The sequence below is a fragment of the Prionailurus bengalensis genome, chromosome A3 (genome assembly GCF_016509475.1).
Source record: "Prionailurus bengalensis isolate Pbe53 chromosome A3, Fcat_Pben_1.1_paternal_pri, whole genome shotgun sequence".
NCBI lineage: Eukaryota > Metazoa > Chordata > Mammalia > Carnivora > Felidae > Prionailurus > Prionailurus bengalensis.
This window is the reverse complement of record NC_057354.1, coordinates 114,360,697-114,385,186: the sequence shown is the minus strand read 5'-3', so window position 1 is coordinate 114,385,186 and position 24,490 is coordinate 114,360,697. Positions and strand designations below refer to the sequence as shown.

The following is a 24,490-nucleotide window of genomic DNA, read 5'->3' as shown; positions in this document are numbered from 1 at the left end:
GGACTGCATTTCCTTTACCAAGCCTCAATACTCCTCAACTATTGACCAGTGTTATGTGCAGTTTTGGCATTGTAATGCTATTTCTTGCATTTAAAGTTCACAGTGTGTTTGGTAATATCGTTGAGAAGAGTGAAGAAGGAATACTGTTTTTCCAGCTAGTTTAAAGCACCTTCAGACATATGAACCAATATTTTAGTGTGTTGAATATGTGGTATTATTGATGTTTGTAATGAATAATCAGTGGGAACTCTGGTTTGTTTTTTTTTTATAAACCTTCTTTTCTGTGCTTTTTTCTCACATTGTAAGTAAGATAAGTGTTTCTTTACAATTCTGTGTTGGCACAAATAAGTGAAATTTTTATAATTAAAAATATTAGGGTTTTATCTTTATATTACAGTTACAGAAGAGCTTGAATATTGAATGAATTCTGTTGGTGGTTTTGTGTTTGTGGTTTTCTTTTTGTTTTCTTCAATAGATTAACAGAAAGGAAAAACAGTTTGAGAAGTCACAAAACCTTTTAAGAAGGGTTTTTAGAAGAAATTTATCAGGGCACCTAGGTGGCTTAGTCAGTTGAGTTTCTGACTTGGGCTTGGTTCATGATCCTGGGATTGTGGGCTTGAGCCCTGCATCGCACTCTGCACTGAGCATGGAGCCTGCCTGGGGTTCTTTCTCTTTCTCCCTCTGCCCCTCTCTCCAGCTCGCTCTCTCTCTCTCTCTCTCTCTCTCTCTCTCTCAAAAAAAAAAAATAAATGTTTATGTGTGTATGTATATATATGTATATAAATTATCAATTCTTTGAGTACCTTTTTATTCAGAATCATTTTATATCTTCCGATTGTGGAAGTAATTACTAAGTGAAATCCTTTGCCTACGTAATTTACCTCAGAGTTTTTAATTAAAATCTTACATGGGATGCTAGAAGGATCAATTTTATTTGTGTTTGCTTTCTTGGATTGTTATAGTCATTTTGTAGAGACATATATTTACATTGGAATAGAAAAATGCTGTGACAAGAAATTGCACTTTCAGAGAACTCTTTTGTTATAAATCAGACTCTTTTGGAACTGTCTTGAAATTAAGGATCTAAAATGCATGTGTTTGAGTAAGTAATGCTTTCAGAAGGTATAAAATTTTGTAATAGATCACAGATTAGGTTTGAAGAAGAGAAGTATTCCTCACACTCCCTTTCATCTCCTACAAAGCAAGCAATGGAACCAGCTTTTTGTATTTTCAGAGATAGTATGAATCATATATGTATTTCACCCAGACTGAAACCATCACCAGCAAAGGGGTTTTTATTAAATGTTAGGGCAAAGTCTTTCTTTCTTTCTTTTTTTTTTTTTTTTAATTTTGTTTATTTATTTTGAGAGAGAGAGGGAGAGAGAGAATCCCAAGCAGGCTCCACTCTGTTAGGGCACACCCCAACTCAGGACTCAAGCCCACGAACCACGAGATCATGACCTGAGCTGAGATCGTCAGATGCTTAACCAACTGAGCCACCCAGGTGCAGTGCAAAGTCAGCTGTGATCATAAGGTGCTAAAAGGTGACTATAGTCTCTCAACTTCCTGTTTACTTTTTTCAAAACATACTAGCTATGAAATATAATGCTGTTATGAAAAAGTGCAGAAAACAATTGTATAACCCAACAATTTATGACAAAACAAACTGTCCCTGTGATCACCAAATCAAGAAATAATTTTCTGAGTTCCCTGGGTGGCTCAGTCAGTTAAGTGTCCGACTTTGGCTCAGGTCATAATCTCACAGTCCATGAGTTCGAGCCCCATGTCAGGCTTTGTGCCGACAGCTCAGAGCTGAATCCTGCTTCAGATTCTGTGTGTCTCTCTCGCTGTGCCCCTCCCCTGCGCGCGCGCGCGCGCTCTCTCTCTCTCTCTCTCTCTCTCTCAGAAATAAAAACATACAAAAAATTAAAAAAAATTTTTTTCCAACACTCTGAAAAGTGTCTTCATGTTCCCTTCCACTTATTTCTCCCTTACTCTCTAAAAGGGAAACATTGTTCTAACTTTTAGAGTAATCTTTTCTTGGTGTTTCTTTCATTGTATAAACACTTAGTTACACATTTCTGAATGCTTGTTGGATAGGGTCTACATTTATAATATAAAATTACATTTATGTGTTTTTTTGGTCTGCCTTTGGTTCAATGTTATGATTGTTAAATTTATCTATATCAGTGCATTGTAGATACTTGGTTGTTTTTTATTGCTGTATGAGATTCTGTTGTCTAAATAAAAAAAATTATGTGCCCACTGTTGATAAGTGTACTATTGATTGATATTTGGGTTGTTCAATTATGGTGCTTTTAGTACTACTGAATATACTGTTTTCTTGGAAATGAATGTAGTAGTTGATTTATTGCTTCATGGGTTTTGCATATATTCAACTTTAGTAAGTAACATTAAAGAAATGCACTTCTTTTTTTTAAAATTTTTTTTTTCAATGTTTTTTTTTTAATTTATTTTTGGGACAGAGAGAGACAGAGCATGAACAGGGGAGGGGCAGAGAGAGAGGGAGACACAGAATCAGAAACAGGCTCCAGGCTCTGAGCCATCAGCCCAGAGCCTGACGCGGGGCTCGAACTCATGGACCGCGAGATCGTGACCTGGCTGAAGTCGGACGCTTAACCGACTGCTCCACCCAGGCGCCCCAAAGAAATGCACTTCTTAATGTCCAAATATATGAGGATTTTCTAGTTATCTTGTTATTGATTTCTGTTTAAATTGCTATATGGTCAAAAATTACTCTGTCAGTCTTGCAGTCTGTGTTGGGAATTGTAGAGGATCAATTTTTATAAGTATTCCGTAAATATGTGAAAATAATATTTACACTTGTTGGTAAATTGTGCTATGTCCATTCAGGTGGATTTGCTAAATGTGTTATTTGAATTGTGTCTTTATTGATTAATTCCTTGGTTTCTTTTAGTTCATAAGATCAATATGTTAAATTCTTGTCACTGTGCCTGTGGATATTTAATTTTGAGTTTCACCAATTTTTATTTTGTGTATTTTGAAGTTACCATACAAATTTAGAATGATTGTAATCTTTCTTGTGAATTGAATCTTTCATTATTAGGAATTATCTCTTTATCCCCGATAGCTATTTTTTCTAAAATTACTTTGTTTGAAATTTATATACTTTGTATCAGCTTTCTTTTGGTTACTATTAATAGGATAGATATTTTTCCTTCCTTTTACTTTGAACTTTATTTTTCATAGGCAGCTTATAGTTGCTTTTTAAATTTTTTTTAAAATTTCTTTTTTTAACATTTATTTATTTTTTAGACAGAGAGAGAGCATGAACAGGGGAGGGTCAGAGAAAGAGGGAGACACACAATCCTAAACAGGCTCCAGGCTCTAAGCTGTCAGCACAGAGCCCGATGCGGGGCTCGAACCCACAGACCACGAGATCATGATCTGAGCCGAAGTCGGACGCTTAACCGACTGAGCCACCCAGGCGCCCCTATAGTTGCTTTTTTTTGTTGTTGTTTGTTTAAATTTTTTTTTAACGTTTATTTATTTTTGGGACAGAGAGAGACAGAGCATGGACGGGGGAGGGGCAGAGAGAGAGGGAGACACAGAATCGGAAGCAGGTTCCAGGCTCCGAGCCATCAGCCCAGAGCCTGACTCGGGGCTCGAACTCACGGACCGCGAGATCGTGATCTGAGCTGAAGTTGGACGCCCAACCGACCGAGCCACCTGGCGCCCCCTGTAGTTGCTTTTTTTAAATTGAGTCTGAGGGGCGCCTGGGTGGCGCAGTCGGTTAGGCGTCCGACTTCAGCTCAGGTCACGATCTCGCGGTCCGTGAGTTCGAGCCCCGAGTCAGGCTCTGGGCTGATGGCTCGGAGCCTGGAGCCTGCTTCCGATGCTGTGTCTCCCTCTCTCTCTGCCCCTCCCCCGTCCATGCTCTGTCTCTCTCTGTCCCCCCCAAAAAAAAAACGTTGAAAAAAAAAATTGAGTCTGATACTTTGTCTTTCAGTTGGAATATTTATTTGCATTTAATGTAATTACTGATGTATTTGTTTTTAAATCTTTTTTTTTTTTTTTAATGTTTATTTATTTTTGAGAGAGCAGGGGAGGGACAGAGAGAGAGGGAGACACAGAATTCTGTATCTGTGGCACAGAGCCTGACCTGGGGCTTGAAGTCACAACCTGCAGGATCATGACCTGAGCCAAAGTTGGATGCTTAACTGACTGAGCTGCCCAGGCACCCCTAAATCTGCTGTTTTTAATGTACGGGTATTCTACTAGGTTTTCTCTTTTGCCAGTTAGATGTTTTCTCTTTCCTTTCATCTTATTCTGGGTGATTATATTTTGGGGGGCTATTTTTCTACTCTTTACTGTTTTTAGCAGTTATCCCAGTGGTCATAATATACATATACCCTTTATACATTCAGAAGTCCAATTACTGTTTGTACTATACAGTGCAGATATCTAGAACGTTTACCACCTTTCTGACTTGTATGAAGTTGTGCTTTTATACCTTAATTTTATGTGTATTTTAATTCCCAAATGAATTATTATGGTTTTTATATTCAGTATTCATTTGGATTTATCTCCTTCCATTTTAATCCCTCTTTTTTTCCTTTTTGTCATTTGAGCTGCAATCAAGTATGATTTTCTTTGTTTGAAAAGTATTCTGTAACATCTGTTTTTATTCTTGTCCGGCCGTGGTGAATAAACTTAGTTTTGAAGGAGGAAATTTTAAAATTTTAAAAAATATTTAGGTAAAGAAACCGCATAGCCATTATCCACGTTCCAGTATTATTAATGGTTTTCACATTTCCTTTATCTCTGCTATTTTTTCTTTGCTGAAGTACTTCAAAACAAATCCTAGACACTATATCATTATTCCTTTCATATATATATATATATATATATATATATATGAAAAGTACCTTAAATAGCTTAAACAGTGTGCAAATACTATGTAATGACTGATGCATCATATCCATTTTTATCATAATCATAGAAACTATAATTTGTCCTGATCAATTTTTATCATAACCAACTAAATTAGCGTAATCACTTTCATGGTACAGTTTGTTTCCTATACTTAATTAAATTTGTCTGAATATTTGAATAATAAATTTTACATTTGGTTGATTAGATCCAGAGATGTTCTCTTCATTCTTGAAGTATATTTTGACATGTTACAGAATTCTAAGTTTTTAATTTCTGTTAGTGATTTAAAGATAATTTCTTGTCATTTCCACTGTGTCAGTCTTATTATTCCTTTTTTAAGGTCCCTGTCAGCTCTCAAGCTGTTTTTAAGATTCATTCATATTCTTTCCCTGTCCACCACCCCCCCCTCCCCCCCTCCCCCGAGCATTTTTCTTTGATGGTCCTATAGATGGTTTCATTTGTACTTACCCTGATTAGGATTCATAGGCATTCCTGAATCCTTACTTGATAACTTCCATCAGCTTTAGAAAGATCTCAGCCATTAACTGTACACACAGTGCTTCTGCCTTGTTTTCTGTATTCTCTTTTTGTGTTTCCAGTTTCATGTGTTAGACCTTACCAGTATAAATGATGTAATTCTCAGTTTTTTAAATCTCTCCTTTTACTGTGGCTATTTGCTTCTAATTCATCTTAGTTTACTAATTCTCATTCTCTATTATTAATGGGAAAAATCTACCCTTCCTCCACTCTGCTGTGGTGTTGTGTCTGTTAAAAATCATGTCTGCTGTGGTGTAGGTCCGTTTTTGTCCACTGGTCAATTTTTCTAGCCTTATGCCAGTACCTAATTGTCTTAATTATTGTAACTTTATATTAAGTCTTGAAATCTGGTAGTATACACTCATCAGTTTTGTTTTTCTTTCTTTTTTGGTAGATTTAAAAAATTTGTATAAAGTTTGTTGTGCAGTCATCATCACTTTTTAATTCCAGAATATTTCCATTACTCCACAAAGAGGTTCTGTAGTCATGAGCAGTCACTCCTCATCGCCTTTCCCCTCCATCGCCTGGCAGTCAGTAATCTATGTTGTGTCTCTATGGATTTGCCCATCCCATACATTTCTCATAAATGTAGAATCATAGTTTGTGGCCCTTTTGTCTGGCTTTTTTCACTTAGCATAATGTTTTCATGTTTCACCCACTTAGCATGTCTCCGTACACCATTCCTTTTTATGACTGAATAGTATTCCAGTGTATGGATATGCTACTTTTAAAACAATTTGGATATACCTCATTTTGCTTATCTACTCAGAAGTTAATGGACGTTTGAGTTGTTACTTCTTTTTTGGCTGTTAAGAAAAATGCTGCTATGCAGCATATTTGTGTACATTTTTATGTTTTCAGTTTTCTTGAGTATATACTTAGTGAAATTTTCCATTTTTCTTCTTAAACATATGTTTAACATAAAAGTTAAAAATTTTTTTAATGTTTTTGGATTTATTTTTGAGAGAGAGAGAGTGCGCGTAAGTGCACATGCCCACAAGCAGGGGAGGGGCAGACGGAACGAGAGGGAGACAAAGAATACTAAGCAGTCTCCAAGCTGTCAGTGCAGAGCCCAACGCAGGTTTCATACTCAAAAAACCAAACCGTGAGATCATGACCTGTACCGAAGCTGGATGCTTAACCGACTGATCCACCCAGGCGCCCCTAAAGATAGGTTTTCTTAAAGATTCTTGGTGTTTGTTTCTATTTCCCCCCCAGCTTTATTGAAATATAACTGACATAACAACACTCAGCAAGTTTAAGGTGTATAATGTATTGATTTGATACATTTATATATTGTAGAATGATTACCACTATGGCATTAGCTACTATGTCTGCCCGTCACTTAATTACCATTTCTTTTTCTGTGGTGGGAACATGTAAGATCTATTCTTAGCAACTTTCAACTACCCATAGTAAAAGGAAAGATTAAAAAACCGAATTCTGTCATTTATACTGATGAGGTGTAACACATGAAATTGTAAATGCAGAATTGAAAACTATACAGCATTATTATATTATTAATTATATACAGCATTATTATCATCATGCTGTATTTATTTCCATTTAAATTTTAGAATGAGCTTTTCAGATTATACACCGAAGAGCTTATTATTTTTTTTTTATTTGGAATTTGAATATAAATCAGTTTGGGAGAATTGACATCTTAATATTAAGCCTTTTACTTCATTAACATGATATATCTAGTGTATTTAGGTCTTAAGTTGCTCTGGGAGATATTTTTAGTTTTCAGTGTTGACGTTTAGCACATCTTTTTCAGATTTATCCTTAGCTGTTTGATTTTTTTACGCTAGTATAAGTGATATTTTTCTTAATTTTATTTCCCTTTTTTTGGTTGCTAGTGCATAAAAATCTAATTGATTTTTGTATATTAATCTCATGTGACACTGCTATATTAGCTTATTAATTCTAATAGTTTGTAGATTCTTAAAGACTTTTTATATACACAATCATGTCATCTAGTTTTTTGGGTTTTTTTTTTTTTGGGGTTTTTTTTTTTGTTTTTTTTTTTTTGGTGCAAAAAGGTGATTTTATTAAAGCATGGAGACAGGACCTGTGGGCAGGAAGAGCTGCCTCATGTCATCTGTTAATAAGAATTTTACTTCGTTGTTTTTCTAATAATTTTATCTTTTACTACTTTTTCTTGCTCTTTTGTGCTTTCTAGAACTTCCTGCGTGATACTAAATAGAAATGGTGGTCATAGTCATTTTTATTTTCTTTTGATCTCTACTTATATATGGTTTTTGAGGCCCTTTGTATAAAAATAGAAAAGGATATTGCTCAATCAAAAAATCAAAAGATTTAAAAAATTTGTAGTTGCAGGATGACTTATTTCTTTTGGATTGCTGATGTGTCTCTTGTGTTTCTGGTTACTTAATTCATTTTCCCACAAGTAGTATTTGAGCATTGGATTTTAAAGTCAGTAAAGGGCTCAACTCCACGTGGTTAATATTGACTGTAATTACCCAAAAAGTACAAGTACAATAGCAGTGCTTCAGTAAATCCAATAATTTTCCTCCAGAGTTGGAATTAATAGCTGTTTCTTTGGTGGAACATTAGATGAAGCAAATGGATTTCATTTTGGGGCACATAGCTTATATGAGTTTTGATTGCTCTTTCTTTGACCAGGCTTGTAGAGTTGGATTCTTGGAAGTTAAATGAAGTATAGTATGGCTATTCTGTAATAAGTGTGTGTGTGTGTGTGTGTGTGTGTTTAAGTTGAAGACACTTTTAATTGTGAAAGGCTATGCACAGTTTGTTATTACTATCTTGTGGATTACAGCTAATTTTTTTAAATAGTTTTTTTTTTTTTTTTTTTTTTAATCCTAGCACAGTGTAGCATTGTTAGATGTTAAGATAGCCTGTCACATACCTGGGTTCTCCCCGACCCTTTCAGGTATTAGCAAATTACTTCCCTCAACTTTAGATTCATTACCTATAAAATGGGTAAGAGTCGTACCTACCAATGTGTCATTGCAAAGACAGAATGAGTTGATGTAAGTAAGCTCCATGCTTGGCACTGTGGTTCCCCATTGGCTTTGTTTTCACACAGTCCTTGGTTCCAACCCTAGTTTTACCACTATCAGCTCTGCAGGTCACACTTCTTTGTCATCAGTTAAAAAACAGAGTTCTAGTGTCTGCTTCTCAAAGTTGTTTACCTGTTGAATACAGTAATTGATTAAAACAGTGTCACATGGTAATGCACACTAAAATTTGCTACTGTTGTAGTGGTTATCTTTCCCTAATGTAACTATATTTTGTGCTGACCTATTTCATTATGTTGTGAAATTAAGCTTTTATCTTAGCTTTTCCTAAAATGTTTTCCACAAATATTGTTAAATATTTAATGAGGAGTTATTTTTTATAATGTATACTTGAGTAACATTGAAAAGGAAAGTCAAAGAAATTGTTCAACTTACGGGATTTCGTAGAGCCATTAATGATAATCTTCATGTGTAAGCTGGTGTGCCAAACTTGCTTGACATAAGTCGAATCAGAGATGTTTCTCTCCATATTAGTGTTCTGGGGAGAATATGGTAGGAAACATTGCTTTTACATATTCTATGTGGGCCAGATTGTCTAGACTATGCTTTAAAATGAAGAAATAAGTATCATCAGATTTTTTAAATGATGTAATTAAAGGTTTTTTTGAACTTTTTGCAGGAGGAAGGAGGTACTGCTACAGGAAAACTTAGTAAAGCAAATTTTAGTTTATTCGTTGAGCTCAAATTGTATAATAGGATTACTCTCATTTTGTGTTTTTATTTTAGCCATATTAAATGAAATTTCTTACATGCTGAAAATATTTTTAAGTTCAAAGGTATACCAAGTTGTTTTTTGTGTTTTTTTTGTTTGTTTGTTTTGTTTTGTTTTTGATTTGGAAATAGGTCCTGGATCCCTTAAACTCAAATACTGTTATTATCAATGAGTATGCTTTTATGATTAAGATTTTGATCATTAAGACTTCTTTTTTATACTCTATAGCTTACTGTCTTTTAAAATGAAACTCTAGTTTTAATGTCAAAATAGTATACTTGGAACATGTTTCTGCATGAACCTTTTCCTCATCCCTTTTCTCTCCCCCTTGTCTTACACCAGTGAGTTCCTTCGGGGTTACTCCTGCAGTAGGTGGACTGTCATCGGGGACAGTTGGGGAAGCTTCGACAGCCCTGAGTTCAGCAGCCCAGGTAGCTTTGCAGTCTCTCTCTCATGCAATGGCTTCAGCCGAGCAACAGCTGCAGGTGCTGCAAGAGAAACAGCAGCAGCTTTTGAAGCTTCAGCAACAGGTTGGAGACTCTTTGGCTCTTTGTTCATGCTGTCTCTAAACTTCAAAAGCTGAAAAAAGTACTGTAAAAATGCCCATTATTTTCATAAAGGAAAGTAGGTTGACCGATCTGAGCTAATCATTTTCTGCAAAAATTGAGGTAATGTCTTTGTGATATATCTAAGTGTTTAAAAATTATGTAAGTAAATTTCGTTTGACAAATATCTGATGGAATATAATTGATATGGGGGGGCAGGCTTTTAGTAAAATTCGTTGTAACTCTGTTTAAACACTCTTGGTCAAACGTTATGGTTACTATTTTTACAGATTGACTAACCTAAAATATTTTAAAGATGATTTGCAGTCATGTGGATTAAAATTTAGTAATAATGACAGTTGCTTGGGAGTTTTTATTGTTCTCTAAATGCATCCCATGTGGTTCCAGGTGACAAATTGTATCAGGTTAGGCAACACGAGAGTCCGCCTCCTCCTGTTAATATTTCGTTCTGAGTAGACCTGTGTTTCCTTATTTACATGCACTTGTTCTTCTTTCTTTCCACCTTTGCTTTGTGGAAGTCCAAGTTTCCGAAACACAAGGAAGTTTACATCAAATATTTAATGAAGTTCGTATAGGGAAGAAATGCTCAATTCATGTGGAGTCCATTTTTATTTAATTTCATTTTTATTTAACTAGGATCTAGTTAATCATGTTTATCTTCATAAAATATTCCTGTGTAGTGTTGCCTACAGTTCAGGTAGGCAGGGTCAGTCTACATTTGTTGCCTTTACTTCTTTTACAGAAAGCAAAGCTGGAAGCCAAGTTACATCAGACAACAGCTGCAGCGGCTGCCGCAGCATCAGCAGCATCAGCAGTAGGTCCTGTTCACAACTCTGTGCCTTCCAACCCGGTGGCAGCCCCCGGATTCTTCATCCATCCATCTGATGTTATTCCACCCACTCCAAAAACAACACCACTTTTTATGACTCCACCACTCACCCCACCCAATGAAGCAGTTTCCGTTGTGATTAATGCCGAACTTGCACAGCTTTTCCCAGGCTCAGTTATTGATCCCCCAACAGTCAATCTTGCTGCACATAACAAAAATTCCAACAAGTCCAGAATGGTAAATTCTTATATTTTAAATAGGTGTTCGCTTAGACATTTAAAAATATTATGATGTATACGCTAGCTTGAGAAGGCAAAATTTTATTATGCCAACTTGATACATCAAATTAGGTTGTTTTCTAAAATATTACAGAATATACATCAGGAGATGAGACTTGTTAATTTGATATACAGTTACTAGTTTGTATAGAGCAAGAGTAATATCAATATAGAGTTATACTTTTTTCTCTTCTAGAATCCACTTGGTTCTGGTCTAGCTCTTGCAATTTCTCATGCTTCACATTTTCTTCAACCTCCACCTCACCAGTCCATTATTATAGAGCGAATGCATTCAGGTAATCTTTGACTTTCTTAAGATATTTTTGTTGCCTATTCTGCTAGCCCTTTGAATCTTAATATTCTGTAGTTTGATTTTCCTTTGCAAGTGAGTCACATCTGTTCCCAGGTAAGTACATTTTACCAGGAGTAGGCACTACATAAGGCTCCAGCTGTGCATTCACCACGTTGGGTGGCAGAGTGCTACTGGGTAGGTTGACTAGTTCTGTCCAGACTGTGGATTTCACCTGCACATGGGTCTTGCCTGTTGAACTCTGATGGACATGACCATCTACCTCCATTGTAGCTGCTCGATTATCATTACACTGGAAGTTACGCTTAAATATTCTTAAGACCAGCATCCTGATGTTGGAATCATTTCTAGAAAATAGCAGATAGACATACTGCTGATTTTAGTAACTAAGTAAAATTAATAACACTTCATGGTCTCTTGATAATTCAAATTCTGCCTAAGTTTGTGACATACTTACATGCTAGCAACCCATGACTGGAATAGATGCTTTCAACTAGAATATGTTTACTAATAAACCACAGGTGATTTTAACCTTATCATCCTACCAAACTACTAGTTCTGGGCTTGTGCTGCAGCAGAATTCAGTAGAAACCCACAGTGTGTTTTATAGTAGAAAGTAATATGTGTATAATGCATACTGTGGCACTTTCTATCATATGAATAGTTTGCTTTATTGCATTGCGATGTTTCTTCTTTGGAAGAGAGAGTTTTTTTAAAAATGTAAAGTAAAATTCTTTTTTTTTTGTTTTTAAATAATTTTCAAGTTTATTTCTTTGTTATTGAGAGAGAGCGAGAGAGAACACAAGCTGGGGTGGGGCAGAGAGAGAGGGAGATACAGAACCCAACGCAGGGGTCGAACTCAGCAGCTGTGAGATCATGACTTGAGCTAAAGTCCAACACTTAAGTGACTGAGCCACCAGCCGCCCCTAAGGTAAAATTCTTAATGGTGTTTTTTGCTCAACTAATCCTTCATTGGTATCAACATTAGCATTTGTAACATTTAGAGTGTGATTTGTTGTGGAGTCTTATGGATTGTGAGCAGTTTTTTACACTGCAGTTTCGTTTTTTTTTTTTCTTTTTTTATCATTGGAATTGACTGTAGGACATAGAAGAATTATGTTCTTTGTTATTTAATAGTTTTTCTGTCTAGGGAAGTATTGGTAACTACCTTGTTTGCTTTTAAACTACTAGCTCCATTGAAAACTAGTTGTAGAAGTTCAGTTGATTCCTTCACTGTAAAATGTAGCTGGTAAGGTTATTAGGTGCTCCCCACCCCAACCTGGTAAAGAAGAAAAAGAACTATATGATTAACAATGCTGTCTACTGTTTCACTAATTGGGCTTATTCTGAAATGTATATGAGCTGAGATATGCAAATCTGTTCTTTCTTCCATTCCTCTGTGATCATTTTTGCCTTTCATTAATGTGCACATCTCAACTGTGCTGCATGCAATTCTAGTGTTTACACGAAGAGGCATCCTGCCTATTTAGTGTGGTCCTTGAGAATAAGCCATATGCTTTGCCTGGAACTGAGCTGAAGAGACAGTGATGTGCCACTACCTGGGCAAAAAACAGTGTTTGAGATAAGCTGTATTTGTCTTCTTTGGAGGACCTTCCTAAGGGATTTTTTATAGTGGCGGTGCTGACTGCATGTGATTTCTGCCTTGTACTTTTACTTTACGTTGTAACCACAATGTAGGATCTAACTCCATAAGAAGTTAAACAAGGCTTGAGAAAACTAAAGTAAAAACAGTTTGGTATCATTAATGAGTCTAGGTGGGAAAGTTTTAAAAAGTGACCAAATGATTGAAAAAAGAGCAGATAGATAACTTTTAAGAGTTCATCTATCTACTGTTTTTGATGATACAGTTTTTCTACTCTGATGTTTTAAATTAAGCTTCGGGGCACCTATGTGGCTCAGTCGGTAAGGCATCCGACTTTGGCTGAGGTCATGATCTCGCGGTTTTTGGGTTCACCTCCTGCTTTGGGCTCTGTGCTGACAGCACGTAGCCTGGAACCTGCTTCAGGTTCTGTGTCTCCCTCTCTTTCTGCCCCTCCCCCGCTTGCACTCTTGTCTCTCTCAAAAATAAATAAACATTAAAAAATTTTAAATTAAGCTTATATGCACAGTTGATTGTCACAGTAACAAACTTACTCTTGTGTATTTTTTACTTCAGTCTTATCTAGCATGGATTGAAGTTTCAGAAAATTTTCAAAGGCTACTTCCTCTTTCTACTTATTTGTTTGTAGTTTAATAAGTTGATTTCGGATTTTAAGATGAGTGTTCCCAACTGTTTTTGAATGTATCTTTTGGTTAATTGAAACAATGGTATTTTTTGTCACCTGTTGCTCTCTCTGATAGGAGCAAGGAGATTTGTGACCTTGGATTTTGGCAGACCAATACTATTGACAGATGTATTGATTCCCACTTGTGGAGACTTGGCCTCCTTGTCAATTGACATTTGGACTTTAGGAGAAGAGGTGGATGGGAGGCGACTGGTAGTGGCAACTGACATAAGCACCCATTCACTAATTCTGCATGACTTGATACCACCTCCTGTGTGCAGATTCATGAAGGTAAAAGACTTCAAGACAGTGAATTGATAGGCTTTCCATGTTTCTGACAGGTTATGAAAGATACTTAGACATATAGTTAAAAAGTATAACTATCTTTTTAAATCCATTGCTCAGAATTTTATTTTTTTGCAGATGGAGTGTATGTATACTTATGTTTTGATTTGTTTTGTTTTTTATTTCATTTCAGATCACTGTCATTGGACGTTATGGAAGTACAAATGCCAGAGCCAAAATCCCATTAGGATTTTACTATGGTCATACGTATATCTTGCCTTGGGAGAGTGAACTGAAGTTAATGCATGATCCTTTAAGGGGAGAGGGTGAATCTGCAAACCAACCGGAAATTGACCAGCATTTAGCAATGATGGTTGCTCTACAGGAAGATATACAGTGCAGGTTATTAGAAAATTGCAGTCTATTTTAATCTTATTGAAACCTTTTGTATTGTATGTCTTGCATATATTTTTCAAGAAATGTCTTTTCCTAGATGTATAGAAAAGAACAATAGGACAGGGCACCTGGCTTAAGTCAGAAGAGCATGCAACTCTTGATCTTGGGGTTGTGAGTTCAAACCCCACTTTGGGTACAGAGATTACTAAAAAAAAAATGTGAAGTTAAAAAAAACAAAAAAAGAACAAAAGGAAGTAGGAAAAGAATGTTACAGTAATATTTGATAAATTAAAATATTGTGATTAAATAACTGGCTTTATTTAGTACTTAACGACTGATGAATTCTTTTTAATGGTTGTAGAGATTTAATTTTCAGTGTACATTTATACATATATACCAGAGAGAACATTACAGGAATTATTTTGTACATTTTTTTTTTATTTACAGGTATAACTTAGCTTGTCATCGACTGGAAACTCTTTTGCAAAGTATCGATCTTCCTCCTCTCAACAGTGCTAACAATGCACAGTACTTTCTGCGAAAACCAGACAAGGCAGTTGAGGAAGACAGTAGAGTTTTTTCTGCCTATCAAGATTGTATTCAGCTACAGCTTCAGCTGAATTTGGCTCATAATGCAGTGCAGAGGCTCAAAGTAGCTCTAGGTACAAGTCGGAAAGTGTTAAGTGAAACATCAGATCCAAAAGATTTGATTCAGACGTCTTCCACAGAGCAGTTACGTACCATCATCAGATATTTATTGGACACTTTGCTCAGTCTTCTTCACTCTTCCAATGGTTTGTATTTGGCTTAAGTTATTTAAATGTTAGAAATGTGTTTGATGTGATTTTGTTGCATGTTTTGTTGTGTTAATATTTCCTGAGTGTTGCTCATTTTGATGTCCTTTCTAAAGTGACTATGAAATGTGTTTAGGTTAACTCGTTTTTTCCTCCATATTTTTACTTGTTTTTGTTTTAAACGGATTTTCGATAATTTTCTTGAGGTTTTGCTGTTGATGTGGCACATCATTTTGTTATTGGCAAAACAAATATTGTTATTGTGAAAACTGTTACTAAATTGCTACTCTAATATACTGTCATTTTCTAATAACAGGAGCTATTTTTGACCATTACACGTGCACTCACAAACACACATACTCAGCTAACTGATACACCCAACTCCACACATAAGAAATACAGTTGATTGAACTGCTAGATTTTCTCCTCCCCAAGTGTTTAACAATTAAATTCTTCATACGAAGAATAAAGAAATGAATAGCAAAATAAATAAAATACAATTGTGTACTGAATCCTGGTAAAGAAGAAAGTGTATTTAGGTATGCTGATACCGATACTACAGCATACACTTAAATAGGAAATTTTATTGTTTTCTGTTTTGTAATAGGACACTCTGTTCCTGCAGTTTTGCAGAGCACATTTCATGCCCAGGCCTGTGAAGAGCTTTTTAAACACTTGTGCATCAGTGGAACACCAAAGATACGATTGCATACTGGTCTTCTACTTGTTCAGCTCTGTGGTGGTGAAAGATGGTGGGGTCAGTTTCTTTCTAATGTTCTTCAGGAACTGTACAATTCAGAGCAGCTTCTCATCTTCCCACAAGATAGGTAGGTCAGAAGATACTGGAGTTGTTCGTTATTAGTAATTTCTAATTCTCACAGTCATTGCTCAGATTTTGAAATCCTACATATGTGGATCCTGAATGGGGAAATGAAACATTTCTTTCCAGGGTTTGGGGAATGCCTAGCAAAACGCATATTGAAAATTACACATGATATAACCAGACTACCTTCTGTAGTTTTGTAATTGAATCTGTGGAGTTTATAGGTCTCTGTTTACAAGTATTTCCTAACAGATTATGTTACTTTATGTGTTAAACGCATTTTCTGGGGACTTTGATAAAGTTCTCTTCTTGATTTCTTATTTGGTTAAAAAATACAACCTGTAGTTTGAAAAGAGCCAATTTTAACATCATAGCTTGAGATATAAATCATGCTGAGAACTACATATCCTATTGTTTGTTAAATTTCAATGTAAATTATTTTTTTAATGAGCAAATTGATTCATACTTAGTATCTTTTTTTTAGGGTATTCATGTTGCTCTCCTGCATTGGTCAAAGATCACTTAGCAATAGTGGAGTATTAGAAAGCTTACTTAATCTGTTGGATAATTTATTGTCACCTCTTCAGCCGCAGTTACCCATGCATAGGAGGACAGAAGGTATTATTTCAAGTGGTCATCTTTTGTAAAAACATAAGATTCCTGTTACTACTGCTTTCATAAAATGGCTACTGTGAAGTACCTATTTTAATATTCGTCGTGGCACATTTTGTTAATATTTCTATGACGTAGACTTTTTAGAATGTAGACTTTCATGTGATTGACTGCCATGTGGTTATTGCTTTAAAAATCTATTACCTTTTCATTATTTGAATTTTGAATTTGAGAACTATTATGTTTTTCCTATTTACTGTCATAACTAAGATCAAACTCTAATTTTAATGTTCATTTTTGAGAGAGAAAGGTAAAGAGAGAGAGAGAGAGAGAGCACCTGAGCAGGGCCGAGGGGCAGAGAGAGAAGGAGACACAGGCTCCAGACCCTGAGCTGTCAGCACAGAGCCCAACGCAGGGCTCGAACGAATTGTGAGATCATGATCTGAGCTGAAGTTGGATGCTTAACTGACTGAGTCACCAGGCACCCTTCAAACTCTCTTATTTAAGTCTCTCTTAATTTAAGGCACAGTTGCTGTTCTGGTCATCGTATTTCATTTGAGCAACAAAATTGTTATTGGAACAAAAACTTGAGAATGTAGTTCAAAAAACTTTATGAAGGCAAAATTGAGAGATTTTTTAAATTTAGTTATCTGTAAGTCTTAGACTAGGACCTTACACCTTATTTCCTAATTTATAAATTATTATCTGTTGGATTCAACCTATAACTAAAATCTATTCTCATACCATAAAGCATTTGTCTTCCATTACATTCAGTATGTTCCTCAATTTGGCCATAAGTTCCAATTTTGAGGCTTATTATAAGTAAATGTTAATGTTAGCAATGATACAGTATATTTTAAATTTATAAAATGTCTTATTGCATAATTGTCTTCTCAGACTTCATTAGAACTCTTAGAGTCACCTGATTGTTTTTTTCCCTGTCATCTCTTCTTAGGAGTACTGGATATTCCCATGATCAGTTGGGTTGTTATGCTGGTGTCCAGGTTGTTGGATTATGTGGCAACTGTTGAAGATGAAGCAGCAGCTGCAAAGAAACCTTTGAATGGTAAAGACAGGGAAAGGTTTCTGACAGGTATCAGAATTTTATAATAATCTGTTGGTGGGGATTTTGAGTGAGTACACAGTTGTTCCAGGACTGGCTATTGGCCTGGAGATTACAGCAGTATGTAATTTATCTAAAGTAAGAATTAAATATACCAGGAATCTGTTTTAAGGGTAGAATTTATTTTTGAAGGGCTTTCTGGACAAACCCCTTATCTGAGCATGACTTTTAATGTCTAAATACAACTGTGTCTTTCATGAGGTATTTCCAGGCTCATTTAAACACTTTCTAATACCATACATATCAGTGAATTTATGAATAGGAAATCTTTGTTATTTTAGTATAGTGTGTCATTCTATTTACCATTATGGAGTATAGTTCTAATTGACTATAAGGAGCTTTTATGCTTAGATATGGAAATTACCAGATTTATTTATTTTTTGTTTTTGTTTTTTATTTTTTTGAGTTTCAGTCTTTCTCCATAAACTTTTGGGGCATAGAAAAATTTAAAAGTTAAAGGAAATCAAGCTGTAAGACAAATTATTTTCTTCCTTTCTTCCAACCTAATGACACTTTTCCTAAAGGTTTTGGAATAGCTGCATCTTATATCTAAGTGCCATAAAATTTGAATTTTATATATTGTCAGGACCATAGTGTTAAAAAAGATCCCTCAGAGTGTTTTCTAGATAAATCAATTGATTATCATTTGATAAGTCAAATGGGGCCCATTACTTTTGGTAAAAGGGTGGGATATTTTATTCATGTAGAGAAAATATGTTTTAAATATTTAGAGTCTTTGGCTCAATTTACTGATTTATGGGATATAGAGGTATCTACAATTATATACAACTGTCATATAAAGTTGGAATATTACAGTATTGAAGGTCTTAGTTTTTATTTATATCATTCAGATAATATGGAAATGCATTGGTGGAAGACATTTTTTGTAGGTTTTGAAGAATTTGAATTGACTAATGGATATTAGAGAATAGGGAAGATATCTTTAGGTTAAGCAAGCATGAACAAGTAATTGGAGATTACTTCAGGGGTGGTTCAGGGGTGGTATTGAGCCTGAATTGAAAAGAAGAATGATACTTAAAGTAATAGTCTGGACACGTTTTAAAAAAATGAGAGTAAGTCGAGCTACACAGCATAATTTTTGGACCATTTACCCTTATTTTTACATTTGTAAAGTCAGATTATTGAACGCCCTCTTTTTGGGTCCTTGCATTAATGTATGGATTTGACATAGGCACTAGTGAGCATTTGTTGTTTGAATTGAGTTACATCAGTGCTGTGTTGTACAAAGATTAATCTTAAGCAACTATGGAGAAAGATGGCTGTTTTCTTAAAGGGAAGATTGGAGACAGAGAAAACTCTGATCTTAAAGTCATTTAGGATCTGGATTAGCCTTTCTAGGGTTATATCTTACTACCAGTTTCCTTAAAACTGCTTTGTTGTGATTGACTTGTTCATAAATTTGTGTTTTCTAGGTGTGGAAAATACTTTAAAACCACATTTAACAGAATTATTAATAAAATGTTTTCTTGCTCTTATAGGTAACCAGTGGAGTTTTATTAACAATAATCTGCACACTCAGAGCATAAATAGGTCTTCCAAAGGCAGCAGTAGCCTTGATAGATTATATTCCAGAAAAATCAGAAAGCAGCTAGTTCATCATAAACAGGTAATTTTCAATATACTTTTAAAATTTTAATGTTTGAGAACATTGCTTTTGACATTGCATGAGATAGACTTACTGTCAGATCTCAGGTATGATATTTAATGAGGTACTTAGGGAAATTATTTAACAGTTGTGAGACAGAGCTTCCTTATTTGTAAGATGGCAACAGTTTGTAGTTTACAGATTTTTGGTGAGGTCCTTTAAAGTGTCTACCTCTTTACATCTTTGTTTCTGCCATTCTAAGTGAGAGGCTGTCATTTTCTTTTGTCTAGTTAAAAGGCCTCTCACCCTTTTTGTTCTCAGTCATACGTTATCAAATCATTTCCTTCCAATTCTCAGTAGCTTTCAGTTGACCTGTGCATGCAGTTCAAAGTCCTTAACATGGCTTGATGGTGTCTATCATCTGCTTCCTCTTTGTGCCTGTCAGGTTTGAATTTTAGTCTAGCCCTACTGAATTTGAGTTCATGAACCACCAGTTTTCTCATCCAGGATTTTAGTATGCGGTGAGTTTCCTCCCTTACCATGTAGGATAACCTAACTTACTAGGCATTAGTTCAGGCATTCTTTTATTTTTTTTTAAGTTTATTTATTTGTTTTGAGGGGGCGAGAACGAGCGAGCATGAGCAGGGGAGGGACAGAGAGAGAGGATCCCAAGCAGGCTCCATGCTGTCAACGGAGGGCCCACGCGGGGCTCGAACTCAGGAACCGAGACCGGACCTGAGCCGAAATCAGGAAATGAGGAGTCAGGAAATGAGGAGTCGGGTGCTTAACCAACCGAGCCTCCCAGGTGCCCCTCAGGCATTAGTTTATATTCACTTCCTCAAAGAGGTCTTCTCTGGTTTCTAAATTAGGATAGTACCCCATACAATGTGTTTCACATGTGTCTCGTATTTTTCCTTTCATTATATTCATCATAAATTTTGGTAGTGTCTTTTGTTTTGTTAATATGAGATTTGTGTGTTTCGCTGTGAGTGAATGATTTCTTGAAGTCTTGTTAGGAGTCATGCAGAGTGCTCTTTTTTACCTGCCTTTTTTTTCCCTCAAAATGGTATTTTTGAGATTCATCCATATTGAGTATATCATTGATTCTTTTTATTCTTGAGTATTCTTCCATGAGTGTTCCAGAATCTGTTTACCTATTTTCCTATTGATGAACACTTTAGTGTTTTTTTTTTTGAAATACAAATATGCATGTATGTTTCTCTGATTAACATGCAAATGTTTGCATGTACACACATTCAGTCTTTCTTTCACAGAAAGAAGGTCATGTATTAGAATGTGGTTTTTGTTATAGGACATCTGTGCATATATCTGGATTTTTTCTTACGTGGTTCCATGATCTCTCTTGAAATTACACATAAAATTTGGTCCCTGTGCATTGTACTGTGTAGAAGTGAATTTATAGCCGACATCAGATTCTTGTGAGCCATTGCTTTATTATTATCATTTTTTTAAAGGGGTCTTTCTCTTTTCTCTTACAGTATATGCCAGGTTATATACTATATCCTTGATACCTAGAATGGAGCCTAGTGTCTTACCAATAATTATTTGCATAATTGATTTAAACTGTAATGAGAGTTTATATGAAAATCCTTAGGATCTGGCAAGTTTGTGAAAGCTTTGGGCTTTTTTAAAAAAAAAGGACTTAGCACTAAATTTTAGGTTTCACTTATGTTTTTTTTGACTAAGCTGTTTGATCTTTTGCAAGAAAAATGATGTGAAGCTTTTCTCTCAGCTTTTTTTTATTCTTAACGAATTGTGTGGTAATAATTTGCATCCTTTTGAATTCAGCTAAATTTTATTGAACACTTAATGTTTATGTTTGCTGTGTTTAATTTAGAATATGAAGATGGAAAGTAAAGCTAGAATATAACCCAGTGGGTTTTCCTTAGTAAAATATTACTATTTTATTCTTTACTGTGAAGGACATTATTGGGACAGTTGGTAAAACTTAGAATGGGGTGTGAGGCATAGTTGGTAGTAGTGTATTAGTATTATTCTCTGATTTTGATGGTTTTATTATGGTTTGCAGAAAGATTTTGTTTCTAGGAAGTACATACAAAAGTATTCAGAGGTGATTGGCCATCAGGTTGCCAACTTATTCTCAAATAGTTGAGAAAAAAATGTCTTTTTTGCAATAATTAAAATTGCTGATTAAGATTGTGATTGTTTTGAAACACATTAAAATTATGTATTTTTTATTGTAATTGTATTTATTGTAGAGGTTTTAGAATAGTTTTCTGAAAATACTGATTTATGGTAGTTCTCACACACATATGTTGATCATCTAATACATGTGCATACTGGTTTTAATTTATGATATGTTTTTCTTCATGTATGGAGATTATAGCTAAGTGGATATTTCTTTATAGTGTATTAATTTTTCACCCTGATAACAAAAATCTATCAAAAGTAGAAATTTTGGAGATGTTCTTTGAAGAAGTAGGTTTAAGTTTTTAACAAAATATTCATTTATAATCATGACTATTACCTTCTAGTGACTTTGTATTTAGAATAATATTCTGCATATATGGCTATATGGGGATGTGGTGAAGTCATTCAGTGGATTTTTAAGGCCTTCCTGTGCAGAATTTTGTTCTTCTTTGTTTTGGTCTGTTTGTTCATTGGTACTGACTGGTGGTTGCAAGGGGTTGGAATTTGGGCAGATGGGATAGGAGGGATGTGGGGTGGGCAATATAAAAGAACAACATGAGGGAACCTGGTGGTGATGGAACTGTAGTGGTGGTTCATGTGTCTATACATATGTAGAATTCTATACAAATAAGATAGACAAACACAGACATACACTTTTAAAAGAGTAGAAGTGAAACTAGAGAAATCTTAATAAAATTGGTGTATTTTAACAATGTCAACACTCTGATGTGGTATTATAGTATAGTTTTACAAAATGTTATCACTGGAGGAAAATGGGTAAAGTCTTCAAAAGGTCCCTGTTATTTCTCACAACTACATATCTACAGTTATCTCAATAAAATTTTCAATTAATAAAAAATATAGGTATTCCAAAATTACACTACTTTTGAGGGAGATGGCCATAGAAACAAAGCTGAGAATATTATACAATAAAAATATTTCCCCGCATATTTAAAAATACTTCTTGCCCTCCAAAAAATACCTATCAGTCAATCTCATTAGGGGCTTACATAAGAAAGTCTTCCATTTATTTTCCTTTTCCCAGGGGTAAGGAATTGGTTAAGTCTAGTTAGAACATGGACATAACAGTCAGGATTTGGAAATGACTTATCAGCAATGCAGTTAAAACTAGAACTTGAAGGGAGTTTTTTATTCCATTATTTGAATGTATTAAATCTTTGAGGTATATATTAATTTACTTTGTTGTTTTTAACACTGTTACCTTAATATAGATTAAAAAGATTAACCTTTTTTTTCTTTCTTTAAGCAACTTAACCTATTAAAAGCTAAACAGAAAGCTTTGGTGGAACAGATGGAAAAAGAAAAAATACAAAGTAACAAAGGATCATCATATAAACTTCTGGTAGAGCAAGCAAAACTAAAGCAGGCTACTTCAAAGGTATGATCTATGCTTTTTATTGTAATTATTTTGGAAAAGTCACTTTTTCTTTTAATATTTTTAATTGAGTAAAGTATCTTTAATAATAATTAAGAAACTTAAATATATATTATTCAGTTTATCAACAGAAAGATCTATTATACCCCCCCCCCCCCCCCCCCCGTGAGGGAAGGTAGCTTTTAACTGAAGGAAATACATGATAAGTGTGGATTTACAGTATGTTTCCAGTGTGCTTACATTTATTTATTTATTTATTTATTTATTTATTTATTTATTTATTTAATGTTTTTATTTTGAGAGACAGAGAGTGCGAGTATGGGAAGGGGGCAGAGGGAGAGAGGGAGACACAGAATCTGAAGGAGGCTCCAGACTCTGAGCTGTCAGCACAGAGCCTGACTCAGGGCTCAAACCCACAAACCATGAGATCATGATCTGAGCTAAAGTCCTACGTTTAACCTGCTGAGCCATCCAGGCGCCCCCTGGTGTGCTTACTTTAAAGTGGATTGTGTGCCACTAAATTGAAGATAAAAGATTCAAGGAAGTGTATAGTTTAGTTAATGTGTTCTTTCTTTTATTTTTTATTTTTATTATTTTTTTTAAGATGTATTTATTTTTGAGAAGAGAGAGATATAGAGCATGAGCAGGGGAGGAGAGAGAAAGAGGGAGATACAGAATCTGAAACAGGCTCCAGGCTCTGAGCTGTCAGCACAGAGCCCAACGTGGGGCTTGAACTCACAGACCATGAGATCATGACCTGAGCCGAAGTTAGACACCCAACCAACCGACTGAGCCACCCAGGCGCCCCTTAATGTGTTTTTTCTAAGTGAAAGTCAATCCTGTGATTTGTAAATAAAAATTTTAAATATAACTTAATATTTTTTTTTTTTATTAAAAACTTTATTTTTGAGAGAGAAAGAGGCAAGGCAACTGTGGTGGAGAGGCAGAGAGAGAGGGAGACGTGGAATCCAAAGCAGGCTCCAGGCTCTGAGCTGTCAGCACAGAGCCTGAGGTAGGGCTTGACCCCGTGCACTGCAAGCTCATGACCTGAGCGAAATCAGACAGTTAACTGACTGAGCTACCCAGGTGCCCCAGTTAATATTTATTTTTAATTTGGGGGCGGATAACACATATAGCAGCCAATTTTGTTTATTGTGTTTCTTTAAATATGAAGTTATTATTCCATCAGATTTTGAAATAACTTGAGTTAATACTCTATAGTTGAAGTTATGTTAATAGGTTTATCATCCACCTTTTCTGAATTATGTTTTGGGTGTTTTGGTAATTTTTTTTCAAGATGTTGGATTTGACCCAATGTAGCCTTAATGTAGAATTTCACTTTTTGGAAATGAAAATGAAAGTCTTCCATTTATTTCCCTTTTCCCGTGGGTGAGGAATTAAGTCTAGTTATAACATGGAGATAACAGTCACGATTTGGAAAGGATTTATCAGCAACATAGTTAAAACTAGATTTTGGGGCACCTGGGTGGCTCAGTCGGTAAGCGTCCGACTTCAGCTCAGGTCATGATCTCAGGTTCATGAGTTCGAGCCCCGCATCGGGCTCTGTGCTGACAGCTCAGAGCCTGGAGCCTAAAACAATTAAAAAAAATTTTTTTTAATTAAAAGAAAAAAACAACTAGATTTTGCAGGGAGTTATTTATTCCATTGGTTGGATGTATGAAATCAGAAAGTAATAATTACTTTTGAAGCTTACAGTTTATCTAAAATTTTGTTCTTTAAAAGTTGTAAGTTTTCTGAAGTGGCTATTTTCATCTATAAATAAA

General features: G+C 35.2%; 1 protein-coding gene across 26 annotated transcripts in view; it reads left to right on the top strand.

The window, feature by feature from the left end:
• Nucleotides 1-24,490, top strand: part of BIRC6 (baculoviral IAP repeat containing 6) — a 225,639-nt gene that overhangs the window by 77,411 nt on the left and 123,738 nt on the right. For 7 of the 26 annotated variants that reach the window (XR_006292783.1, XM_043553219.1, XM_043553236.1 and 4 more), the window contains 11 exons: nucleotides 9,574-9,761; nucleotides 10,540-10,863; nucleotides 11,101-11,200; nucleotides 13,576-13,790; nucleotides 13,978-14,186; nucleotides 14,628-14,974; nucleotides 15,582-15,801; nucleotides 16,282-16,415; nucleotides 17,365-17,502; nucleotides 19,032-19,159; nucleotides 22,578-22,709. Coding sequence is in view for 25 of the 26 variants with exons in the window: in XM_043553219.1 (XP_043409154.1) it covers nucleotides 9,574-9,761; nucleotides 10,540-10,863; nucleotides 11,101-11,200; nucleotides 13,576-13,790; nucleotides 13,978-14,186; nucleotides 14,628-14,974; nucleotides 15,582-15,801; nucleotides 16,282-16,415; nucleotides 17,365-17,502; nucleotides 19,032-19,159; nucleotides 22,578-22,709 (2,135 nt within the window). In the remaining variant the exon portion in view is untranslated. The remainder of the gene's footprint in view (nucleotides 1-9,573; nucleotides 9,762-10,539; nucleotides 10,864-11,100; nucleotides 11,201-13,575; nucleotides 13,791-13,977; nucleotides 14,187-14,627; nucleotides 14,975-15,581; nucleotides 15,802-16,281; nucleotides 16,416-17,364; nucleotides 17,503-19,031; nucleotides 19,160-22,577; nucleotides 22,710-24,490) is intronic. The other 19 variants (XM_043553241.1, XM_043553237.1, XM_043553231.1 and 16 more) reach the window with 8 other exon arrangements.